At 43.1% G+C, this 13,074-nt stretch overlaps 1 protein-coding gene across 3 annotated transcripts in view; it reads right to left on the bottom strand.

Annotated features, from left to right (window-relative positions):
* Nucleotides 1–13,074, bottom strand: part of doc2g (double C2-like domains, gamma) — a 327,390-nt gene that overhangs the window by 116,676 nt on the left and 197,640 nt on the right. For all 3 annotated transcript variants that reach the window (XM_061984408.2, XM_061984407.2, XM_061984409.2), the window contains one exon: nucleotides 857–936. In XM_061984408.2, the coding sequence (XP_061840392.1) occupies nucleotides 857–936 (80 nt within the window). The remainder of the gene's footprint in view (nucleotides 1–856; nucleotides 937–13,074) is intronic.

Below are 13,074 nucleotides of genomic sequence, written 5' to 3'. Positions count from 1 at the left end.
GTGCCCAGGGAAGAAAAAAGAGAAAAGAAGAGGAGGAGAAACGAGAAAAAGACAGAGTTAGCAGGTAGGTAACGTTAGCCTACATGAAATTATTTGTCTGTTACAGAATGTGATAGTAACCTGGCTTTTTAGCATAAAGCTAATGTTACATGATTCGGCAATTGCTAATCAATAAATAGCTAGTTCTGTTTTTACGTCGGGTTAATATTGTGGAGGGGGCTAAATTGTTATGGAAAATAATAATGTAACGTTAGGTAATTACAGTACTCCCACCTTACATTCCTCAGGGACATTTGTATTAGATCTTTTAAGCAGGTGTTTTTCGTTTACATTGTTTTTGCCTTCTGGTTAGCTAATGTTTGCCCTGCAGGTAATAGTCACTTTTCCACCCCTTTATATATTAGGTATAGTTGTAAGTAAAAAAAAAAGGTCAAAGACAAAGCTATTTGGTTTCTTGTGAGTATATACACTTCACTGCCGATGTGGGGGGGGCACCTAAAATCTTGCCTAGGGCGCCAGATTGGTTAGGGCCGGGCCTGACGCTACTTAATATGTCCGTGTGAAAACTCCTTCGGTACACCTCCGAACCGAACCAGAACCCCCGTACCGAAACGGTTCAATGCAAATACACGTACTGTTACACCCTTAATATATGTTGTTCTTTTAAGTTACATTTCAAGTTGAGTTCTGGTGGTACAGTAAATACTCCTCTTTTCAAATGAATGAATAATCATGTTGTTAATGGCGATTTCGATATCAATCAAAAATGGCGGCGGTTGTTATTTGTGCCATAATGGTCCAGCCCTGCACCTTCAAGCAGTGCTCACCTTGGCCTTGTGGATGGTGCAGTGCTCACCTTGGCCTTGTGGATGGTGCAGTGCAGACAGTTGTTCTCCTGGTCAAAGAGCAGAGTGAACTCCAGCGTCCCCAAGTAGGCTGCAAGCAAGAAGACCAGAGGAATAGCTGAGTCACATTAGACGTAGCAACATGGCGCTGCTAATATGAATTGACCCGCCTGGTTTGATTAGCGTTTGGAAAATGAGCAGAAGTGTAAAAGGCTGAGTGAGACGGTTGCAATAAATCAAGTAGTGAGCTTCCAGCGAGCAGCGGCCATTAGTCTTAGACTCAGCGTTCTCTCAAATGTAATACATATTTTGAGTTCAGAATGCTCAACTTTTGCTCAGAATGAGTCATTTTGGCAACTTCTGCCTCAGTCATTATGGTGGCGTCACAGTGCATAAGAGCAGTGTTTTTCAACCACACTCGTGTGCCGTGAGATACAGTCTGGTGTGCCGTGGAAGATTGTCTAATTTCACCTATTTGGGTTGAAAAGATTTTTGCAAAGCAGTAATTATAGTCTGCAAATGATGTGTTGTTGTTGAGTGTCGGTGCTGTCTAGAGCTAGGCAGAGTAACCGTGTAATACTCTTCCATATCAGTAGGTGGCAGCAGGTAGCTAATTGCTTTGTAGATGTGGGAAACAGCGGGAGGCAGTGTGCAGGTAAGAAGGTGTCTAATGCTTAAACCAAAAATACACAAAAGGTGAGTGCCCCTAAGAAAAGGCATTGAAGCTTAGGGAAGGCTACGCAGAACAAAACTAAAACTGAACTGGCTACAAAGTAAACAAAAACAGAATGCTGGATGACAGCAAAGACTTACTGTGGAGCAAAGACAATGTACATCCGAACATGACGTGACAATCAACAATGTCCCCACAAAGAAGGATAAAAACAACTGAAATATTCTTGATTGCTAAAACAAAGTATCCATCCATCCATCTTCTTCCGCTTATCCGAGGTCGGGTCGCGGGGGCAGCAGCTTAAGCAGGGAAGCCCAGACTTCCCTCTCCCCAGCCACTTCGTCCAGCTCCTCCCGGGGGATCCCGAGGCGTTCCCAGGCCAGCCGGGAGAGATAGTCTTCCCAGCGTGGCCTGGGTCTTCCCCGTGGCCTCCTACCGGTCGGACGTGCCCGAAACACCTTCCTAGGGAGGCGTTCGGGTGGCATCCTGACCAGATGCCCGAACCACCTCATCTGGCTCCTCTCGATGTGGAGGAGCAGCGGCTTTACTTTGAGCTCCCCCCGAATGACAGAGCTTCTCACCCTATCTCTAAGGGAGAGCCCCGCCACTCGGCGGAGGAAACTCATTTGGGCCGCTTGTACCTGTGATCCTGTCCTTTCGGTCATGACCCAAAGCTCATGACCATAGGTGAGGATGGGAACGTAGATCGACCGGTAAATTGAGAGCTTTGCCTTCCGGCTCAGCTCCTTCTTCACCACAACGGATCGATACAGCGTCCGCATTACTGAAGACGCCGCACCGATCCGCCTGTCGATCTCACGATCCACTCTTCCCTCACTCGTGAACAAGACTCCGAGGTACTTGAACTCCTCCACTTGGGGCAAGATCTCCTCCCCAACCCGGAGATGGCACTCCACCCTTTTCCGGGAGAGAACCATGGACTCGGACTTGGAGGTGCTGATTCTCATCCCAGTCGCTTCACATTTGGCTGCGAACCGATCCAGTGAGAGCTGAAGATCCTGGCCAGATGAAGCCATCAGGACCAAATCATCTGCAAAAAGCAGAGACCTAATCCTGCAGCCACCAAACCAGATCCCCTCAACGCCTTGACTGCGCCTAGAAATTCTGTCCATAAAGGTTATGAACAGAATGGGTGACAAAGGGCAGCCTTGGCGGAGTCCAACCCTCACTGGAAACGTGTCCGACTTACTGCCGGCAATGCGGACCAAGCTCTGACACTGATCATACAGGGAGCGGACTGCCACAATAAGACAGTCCGATACCCCATACTCTCTGAGCACTCCCCACAGGACTTCCCGGGGTACACGGTCCAATGCCTTCTCCAAGTCCACAAAGCACATGTAGACTGGTTGGGCAAACTCCCATGCACCCTCAAGGACCCTGCCCAGAGTATAGAGCTGGTCCACAGTTCCACGACCAGGACGAAAACCACACTGTTCCTCCTGAATCCGAGGTTGGACTATCCGGCGTAGCCTCCTCTCCAGTACACCTGAATAGACCTTACCGGGAAGGCTGAGGAGTGTGATCCCACGATAGTTAGAACACACCCTCCGGTTCCCCTTCTTAAAGAGAGGAACCACCACCCCGGTCTGCCAATCCAGAGGTACCGCCCCCGATGTCCACGCGATGCTGCAGAGTCTTGTCAAAAACAAAGTAGATGTGGGAAATATCGCTCAAAAGGAAGACATGAAACTGCTACAGGAAAATAGCAAAAAAAAAGAGAAAAAGCCACCAAAATAGGAGCGCAAGACAAGAAGTAAAACACTACACACAGGAACACAGCAATAAACTCCAAATAAGTCAGGGTGTGACGTGACAGGTGGTGACAGTACACCTACTTTGAGACAAGAGCTATAGTGATGCATGATTGGTTATGCTTTGAAGTCCATCCATCCATCCATTTTCTACCGCTTGTCCCTTTTGGGGTCGCGGGGGGGGGGGGGGGGGCGCTGGAGCCTATCTCAGCTGCATTCGGGCGGAAGGCGGGGTACACCCTGGACAAGTCGCCACCTCATCGCAGGGCCAACACAGATAGACAGACAACATTCACACTCACATTCACACACTAGGGCCAAAAAATAAAAAATAAAAAAAAAATAAATATATATATATATATATATATATATATATATATATATATATATATATATACACAGTATATATATATATATATATGTATACATATATATATACACACATACAGTATATATGTATATATACTACGAACAATGGGAGACTGGGCTTTCTGCTCCGCCGCTTCCAGTCTGTGGAACGCTCTCCCTGACCACCTGAGGGTACCACAGACTGTGGATGCTTTTAAAAGATGCTTAAAAACCCTTCTTTTTAAGAAAGCCTTTTTTAAGATGTATGCATACTATTTTTAGCTATTTGGCTGTTCTATTTTTAATTTTTATTTATTTTTTTATTATCTTTTTATTTTTTATTTTATTTTTATTTTTAATACACTGTAGCACTTTGAGGTTGTTTACTCAATGTAAAGTGCTTTTTACAAATAAAATCTATTATTATTATTATTATTATTATATATACAGTACAGCGCAAAAGTTTGGACACACCTTCTCATTCAATGTGTTTTCTTTATTTCCATGACTATTTCCATTGTAGATTGTCACATCAAAACTATGAATGAACACATGTGGAGTTATGTACTAAACAAAAAAAAAGGTGAAATAACTGAAAACATGTTTAATGTTTAATATTCTAGTTTCTTCAAAGTCATATCCAACAATTGCGACAACGACTTTTTACTGTCAACTGAGTTTCGTTTTTTTAATGATTTCTGCTGGTGGTGTGCCTCCGCATTTTTTCAACGCAAAAAATGTGCCTTGGCTCAAAAAAGGTTGAAAAACACTGCATTAGAGAATACTAAAGGAGCCATATGTAATAATGTCATGTCATTAAATGTCCCTGATATGTCATTAATAAATAATGTTCTTTTCCAATACCCCTATAACTGATAACAGCAGTTCATATGATCATTTCAAAATTTGATTTGCAGCCCCGAAATGTTGTTATTATTTTCATTTCGATGCCCCGCCCTCCACCGTTTGACCAATTAGAAAGTCTGTGAGTGTGTCACATCCTGGTTGCTATCTTGGTCTGGCTACTGCCACTGGTAAAGTTACTAAACATGTCAGACCTTAGTCCATCTAAAAGTTACCATTCTCAAACTTATCCATGACCAAGACAGGAACAAAACCAGGATTTGTATCGGGAATGTCTTTGAAAGCTGGAGACCATTGAAAATGTTTTCATTTTACGCCGAACTTGATAGGTAAGTCAGACATTTACCTTTTCTTATTACTTGTAATAAATGGAAATGGACATTTGGTACTGTCGGAGGCAGATATTTACATATATCCGAATTTAAGTTGTACTTCTTCCATTTCTTTGTCATATTTGAAAACAGCTCGTGTTTTCCATTTCTTCTCTTGATGCTCTGTCAGCAAGTATACTGTGTGTGTTAACCTTGAGCTCTTTGGAATGTGTTTTGACTAGCATTTGTTTTGTCTACAGAGATGGGACGAGAGAGAGGGTGGTGGGATCGGGAAGACAGACCATTTTGGGAGGCGCAATAGAATGTTCTAGGGTTAGACTGGTCTCAATCAATGTATATTGGCAAAGCTTTGAGAATATACAACAAAATACCTATTCTGTCTCTGGTGGTTTTTCAACTCAGCTTTAAGTGTCGGAAAGAACTTGGGAGCCAATTGTGACTTGAATTCCCTGGGAGGAACAACTGGTCCAAAACGCAACAGTACGTAAACTATATTGTCCAATACAGTAGGAAGAAAGTATGTTCCTGCAACTAATGCTAGCATGCTAGCCCGGTCAATAACACATGGACATACAGGCTAACGGTGGAAATATATGCTAGCTAGCATGTATGTCATCCAACTGACAGCATATAACATATATTTAGTACAAATAAAAGCTATGTGGATATGGGTAGTGTCAGTGCCTATTTCCTTCTCAATATGCTGATACGCTGAGGAAATGGGTTCCAACATTAGTCATCATTGCAATGTGAAAGGTATGGAGACAAATAATACGATGAAATAATTCCTCATTGGTGTTTGCATATTGTGGACTACATGCACCAAGTTATATGGCAATCTGACAGGTTTGAAACAGTAGCCTATAGGCATACCTTGGTCAAATGTCTCTTTAGTTTTGGGCGTACATTAGGCTGCTAAGCATGCTCTACTTATTTTCACCAGTACAACCATTGCTAGTGTTGGTTGTAGTTGGTTTTAGTCTTTGTTGGTACTGACAATAACGTGATATTGTACGCAGGCGTGACCTACTTCTTGCTGAAAATAGCCTCATTTCTGTGTCAAAAATGTTGGTTAGAGATTTGTTATTGACAAAACGCTTGTCTATTCAGCTATTATGGTCCCAGACCTCAACCCCCAGTAGGAGGCAGTGGAAGTTTGAAGTTCTTCGGAGTAGCCCAGTCAATCCAGCTGGATTCGGCTGCGTATCTGGCAACCTCAGTCAGGGAGAGGGGATTACAGACTTTTGACCGGGATTGCAGTACCCTTTCTGGCCACATTATTAGGGCCCGCATGGCCCATTGCATAAGGACTCCCACAGGGAGTCCTTATGCAATGGGACATAAGGACCTATTGAATTTCTAAGGTTTTATTCTTTCTTTATTATTCTTCCGCCGCCTCTTTGAGCACTAATTTGACCCACTTAACATGCTTCAAAACTCACCATATTTGTCCCACACATCAGGACCTGCGAAAATTGTCTTCTAATAAAAAAACCGAACCCCAAAACTCAAAATTGCGCTCTAGCGCCCCCTAGGACTGCCTGTAACTCCCACTAAAAAGGTCGGAGAGACATGAAACAAAAACCTCTATGTAGGTTTGACTTAGACCTAGTTTTCATAATTGTATATCCTCGGGCAAAAATCAACAGGAAGTTGGCAATTCCCCCTTCAAGACAAAAAAGTACTAAAAACAGTCACTTTTGCCTTTTTGAGCTGTAATTTGACCCCTTTAACACGCTTCAAAACTCACCAAACTGAACGCACACATCAGGACTGGCAAAAATTGTGATCTAATAAAAAAACCTAACCCCAAATTTAAAAATTGCGCTCTAAAGCAATTTTTGAATAAAACGGAGAAAAAACTGCTCCTCGGGAGAAAAAAATGACAAAACTGCCTGTAACTCCCACTGGGAAGGTCGGAGAGACATGAAACAAAATCCTCTCCGTAGGTCTCACTTAGACCTACATTTCATAAATTGACAACCCCCAGCAAAAATCTACAAGAAGCTTGCTATTCCCCCTTCAACACAACATTTTTGTAAAAACCGGTCACCTTTCTTCAAACATTATCTCCTCTGAACGTGTTTGTTGTTTCGGCTTCAAACTAACACAGGAGAGGGATTGAACCCTTTTGATTAAAAGTTATCGAAAGAGTTTTAATACCGGCTCCGGTTTTGATTTTATGACCCTTCAATGAGCCGCTGCGCTGATGCTGCTGTTTTTTCAAGAAGGCTGCTTAAAAGCAGGAAGCACCAGCGTGCCCACACAATGCAGACTAGGTAGGTACACTAAACAAAAGTATTGGGAGAATTCGGACTAAAAGTAGACAAAAGTATTGGGACACTTATGACGAAAACTGAACAAAAGTATTGGGACACTTAGGACTAGCACCTGCCAAATATGCGGGCCCGACCAATGCTGCTTGCAGCTTTAATTACATATGGCTCCTTTAAAGTGGGGCGTTTGCTGACTTCAATGGGGGAGCATAGAGTTGAAAGAAACTGGACAGTCATTGGTTAAATGCTCAGCATTGGACGCTGAGGTCCCTGGAAGTGAATGGAAGGTTGGCTTGGCCTCGGCCGGCCTGGACGCTGAGCTCCCGCATGATGATTGGAGGACCGGTCTGAGACTGCATTACGTTTATAATGACTTAAAAATAACCGAATCGTCAATTTAAAAAACTACCGCACTTTCATTCTGTTGTTCCGTAATGACGAGGAAAACTTAAAAAACCTCCAACACCGGATTTCCACTGGATGCGTAACAACAGCGGACTATTTCCCTTTTAATTATTTTTTTTTGATTGATTGAAACATTTATTAGTAGATTGCACAGTACAGTACATATTCCCTACAATTGACCACTAAATGGTAACACCCCAATAAGTTATTCAACTTGTTTAAGTCGGGGTCCACGTTAATCGATTCAGGTCAATATGTTCAGTTTCCACCATGGCGGTTCTGTATTCCTGCACTAAATACATGCAGAGCTTCTATATTTACCGGTCGCCGCAAAACATCTGTTCAATTTAGCTCAAATCTGCTTGTGTTGGAGAGGAAGTCACGCGCAAAGACAAAATAAAGGATTAGTTTACTTCTAAAACAAAATCTTCCTTTTTAAGGCGCGTCGTATTAAACACTTTGAAACGTCCTAATGGTCGGGACAGACCTGTTCTTGGAGACTTGTACATGTGTTTAGGTCAGGGCTGTCTCAACTTGGGCCAGTATTCATTCATTCATTCATTTATTTACTAAAGGCCCACAAGATGGCACCAATTGAATAAAAGTATCTGGCCCTCCGGGTACTTGAACTCCTCCACTTGGGGCAAGATCTCCTCTCCAACCCGGGCGAGAACCATGGACTCGGATTTGGAGGTGCTGATTCCCATCCCAGTCGCTTCACACTCGGCTGCGAACCGATCCAGTGAGAGCTGAAGATCTTGGCCAGATGAAGCCATCAGGACCACATCGTCTGCAAAAAGCAGAGACCTAATCCTGCAGCCACCAAACCAGATACCCTCAACGCCTTGACTGCGCCTAGAAATTCTGTCCATAAAGGTTATGAACAGAATCGGTGACAAAGGGCAGCCTTGGCGCAGTCCAACCCTCACTGGAAACGTGTCCGACTTACTGCCGGCAATGCGGACCAAGCTCTGACACTGATCGTACAGGGCGCGAACCGCCACAATAAGACAGTCCGATACCCCATACTCTCTGAGCACTCCCCACAGGACTTCCCGAGGGACACGGTCGAATGCCTTCTCCAAGTCCACAAAACACATGTAGACTGGTTGGGCAAACTCCCATGCACCCTCAAGGACCCTGCCGAGAGTATAGAGCTGGTCCACAGTTCCACGACCAGGACAAAAACCACACTGTTCCTCCTGAATCCGAGGTTCGACTATCCGGCGTAGCCTCCTCTCCAGTACACCTGAATAGACCTTACCGGGAAGGCTGAGGAGTGTGATCCCACGATAGTTGAAACACACCCTCCGGTTCCCCTTCTTAAAGTGAGGAACCACCACCCCGGTCTTGTTCACGAGTGAGGGAAGAGTGGATGGTGAGGTCGACAGGCGGATCGGTGCGGTGTCTTCAGTAATGCGGACGCTGTATCGATCCGTTGTGGTGAAGAAGGAGCTGAGCCGGTCGATCTACGTTCCCATCCTCACCTATGGTCATGAGCTTTGGGTCATGACCGAAAGGACAAGATCACGGGTACAAGCGGCCCAAATGAGTTTCCTCCGCCGGGTGGCGGGGCTCTCCCTTAGAGATAGGGTGAGAAGCTCTGTCATCCGGCAGGAGCTCAAAGTAAAGCCGCTGCTCCTCCACATGGAGAGGAGCCAGATGAGGTGGTTCGGGCATCTGGTCAGGATGCCACCCGAACGCCTCCCTCGGGAGGTGTTTCGGGCACGTCCGACCGGTAGGAGGCCACGGGGAAGACCCAGGACACGTTGGGAAGACTATGTCTCCCGGCTGGCCTGGGAACGCCTCGGGATCCCCCGGGAATAACTGGACGAAGTGGCTGGGGAGAGGGAAGTCTGGGCTTCCCTGCTTAGGCTGCTGCCCCCGCGACCCGACCTCGGATAAGCGGAAGAAGATGGATGGATGGATGGATGGATGGGCCCTCCGGGTGCCTCCTACTTCATTTGAAATATCTGACAGTATAATTGCTGCAACTTTTCTGCCATCTTATGGACATCGTGAGCAATTCAGGTAAATTTCGAAGTTTTACAGCACAGCATTTTTATATGCGACCCAATCCAAACAACCTTTCCCAGTCATCGTGCAAAAAAACCCCCACAAAAAAGTCAACACACATGGACACACATAACCCAACCTGCTCACTAAACTTTGTGGATATTATAAAAAAATGTCTAAACACAACACATAATTCAAAACTACACCAATTTAAATTCTGTGTAATGCATGATGAAAAAAATGAAAAACACTCAACACTGTTCCACATTTTAGCTGCTTGATATTTCTGATTGATTACACAACTTTAATGTTGTCCTTACAGAAGTAAACAAGGTAGGAGTCCAACTTTCACATACTCCTCTTAATATCCAATTATATTAATATATATATATACCAGTGACGTGCGGTCACTAGAGGCAGGTGAGGCGGGGCCTCAACTGCCATCATGGAAAGAAAAAAAATGTAAAAAGAAAACAAATTAATTAAATTGTTATATGTATCCAGTGATTATACTATAAAGTTATTTTCCATTTAACTTCACCAGTTTTAGATTATTTTTATTCAAAATCGCTGAATTTTCACATTTGCCGTTCAAATACTGAGAAGAGACGGTGCGGTGAACAGCAGCCGGTTGAGGCACGTCACTCAGTGCCTCAACATGGATTGCGCAATGACTCGGTAATGGCCTGCTGTGCAGTGAGACCGTATTGCTATATGAATTATATTATACATTTCCATAGTTTAGTTAGCTGAGGTATATAATGTACAGTGTATTTTGTCAACAACTGTATGTGTGTAACGTATTTCTTGTGCTGAGCGATCATAAAACGGCGGCAAAAGACGCACTGGCTGAGGCTCCAGTAATCCCGCCTCCTGGTGGTTGAACTCCCGCCGTAGAATGCAACCCCTGACAGGAGTGTTGTATCAACTAAAGCCCACACTTAAACTTTCCACGTGCAAGATTGAATCTATTTAAAAAAGTTATTTCATAAGAAGCCAAAAAGTGCAAAAACAATAATGTTCGTGTTGGAGGAGTTGTGAATGACTGCAGGGCCACAACATTAGGTGCACCTGCAGACTGCAGGTGTACCTAATTCACAACTCCTCCAACACGAACATTATTGTTTTTGCACTTTTTGGCTTCTTATTAAATAACTTTTGTAACCTATTTTCATGGGCTTTCCTCTTTGTGATGTTAAGTTCCTGTTATGCGCTGTTATACAGTATATGCCTTGAGCTCTTATTTTGAAGGCGCTAAGAGCGGAAGTGATGACACGTTGAAGTGGAGCGGAGGTTTTTGAAAGAAGGTAAATAAAGTGGTCCTCGTGTAAACTGGAGACTCCGTGTTTGTTATTTTGTAGTTTCATACAGTATAGGCCACATTTATAAACCCTCGGTTACACTTTTTTAAATAGATTCAATCTTGCACGTGGAAAGTTGAAGTGAGGGCTTTAGTTGATATAACACTCTCGTCAGGGGGTGCATTAATCCAACACAACAGCGGCGCATGGACTTCATTTATAAGTAAAGGTAAGACCATAATAAAGTTGTTTTTATTAAATGTGCTTTTTTTGTGTGCTACAGTTTGTATGTGTAAAGTTAAAGTTAAGTTAAAGTAGCAATGATTGTCACACACACACTAGGTGTAATGAAATGTGTCCTCTGCATTTGACCCATCCCCTTGTTCACCCCCCTGGGAGGTGAGGGGAGCAGTGGGCAGCAGCGGCGCCGCGCCCAGGAATAATTTTTGGTGATTTAACCCCCAATTCCAAGCCTTGATGCTGAGTGCCAAGCAGGGAAGAATGCTGGTATGAGCTTTTAAACATAACCCGTTAACTGCTGCCAATCAAATGGTGAATAAGATACTCTGTAGGGTTCATATGTTTGTAAATCTGACTGTGATGAAGTCAGTGCCTCACCAGCCATCAACCTCACCACACGTCACTGATATATATATATATATATATATATATATATATATATATATATATATATATATATATATATATATATATATATATATATATATATATATATATATATATGTATGTGTGGGGAAAAAAATCACAAGACTATTTCATCTCTACAGGCCTGTTTCATGAGGGGGGGTACCCTCAATCATCAGGAGGTTTTAATGGGAGCATTCGCATACCATGGTTTATATAGGGCACAGAGTGGGTGGGTACAGGCTGGCCTAGGGGCGTGGTGATTGGCTCATGTGTTACCTAGGAGGTGTTTCCGTCTATGGCGGCATGTTGTTACAATTTCGCTGCGCTTGTTGAGGGATGACAGGTCTGGACGGTAAATAATAAACAGTTTCTCTTTCAAGCATAGGTTGCATCTTTTATTACCACTATTGTAAGGTGTGCTGGATGCAAGAATTTGCCATGTTATTGAATATTCAACATTATTGTCTTTGAGGTCCCAAATGTGTTTGCTGAGTTCTGTGGTATTTCGCAGGTTTTTGTTCCTGAAAGAAGCCTTGTGATTGTTCCATCTGGTTTTAAATTCACCCTCGGTTAATCCTACATATGTGTCGGATGTGTTAATGTCCTTGCGTATTACCTTAGATTGGTAGACAACTGATGTTTGTAAGCACCCCCCGTTGAGGGGGCAATCAGGTTTCTTTCGACAATTACATCCTTTGTTGGTTTTGGAGTCGTTCTGACTGGGGGTCGACGGCTCATTTGCAATTGTTTTGTTGTGGTTTGAGATGATTTGTCGTATATTGTTCATGCAGCTGTAGCTCAATTTAATGTTGTTCTTGTTGAATACTTTTCTTAGGTTGTTGTCTTTGGGAAAGTGTTTGTCAATCAGATTGAGGAATTTGTGTCCAATGTTCGTTGAGACGTTTTTGCTGTATGGGGGGTTGTACCAGATGATGTCGTTTCGTTTTCTGTTCTTTTTTGGCTGGTTTCCTGGCGTGGGTTCATAGGTGAGGGTGAAATTGTATCCGCTTTCATCAAGGGCTTTTTGGTACGGGGGGGTTGCTTGGTCAAATTCAGCTTTGCTAGATGACAGCATCGATAGCCTTTTATTGATTCCGGTAGGTATTCTTTTCGTGGTGGTGGGTGGGTGGTTGCTGTCATGGTGCACGTATTTTTTTTTTGTTTTTTTTTTTTGGATAACCTTATTAAGACATATATATATATATATATATATATATATATATATATATATATATATATATATATATATATATATATATATATATATAAATAAAGTTTAGTCACCGCTGGTTTATGTTGATGAAAATGAGCGTCCCCTACTTGAATTACCATTTAGAAAATGAGCAGAAATATAAAGTGTGACTGATGCAGTAAATCACAGAGTTGCTTACACGGAGACAAGCACAATTACAACCCCCGGGAGAAAAATGATAGAAGCACCAGTTCATCACATGATCGTTCAGTTGTTTCATTTTGTAGAAAAGCAGCAGATAGCACATTACACAGACCTGGAGTCATGTTTTACTAATAACTTAAGAAACACTAAAATAAATCAAGGGAACAAATTGTGGCAGTCAGTAATAGTTTCATT

This window comes from Nerophis lumbriciformis, linkage group LG25 (genome assembly GCF_033978685.3).
Source record: "Nerophis lumbriciformis linkage group LG25, RoL_Nlum_v2.1, whole genome shotgun sequence".
In the NCBI taxonomy this organism is placed as follows: Eukaryota; Metazoa; Chordata; class Actinopteri; order Syngnathiformes; family Syngnathidae; genus Nerophis; species Nerophis lumbriciformis.
The sequence above is the reverse complement of the archived record's forward strand: the minus strand, read 5'-3'. Positions and strand labels throughout refer to the sequence as shown.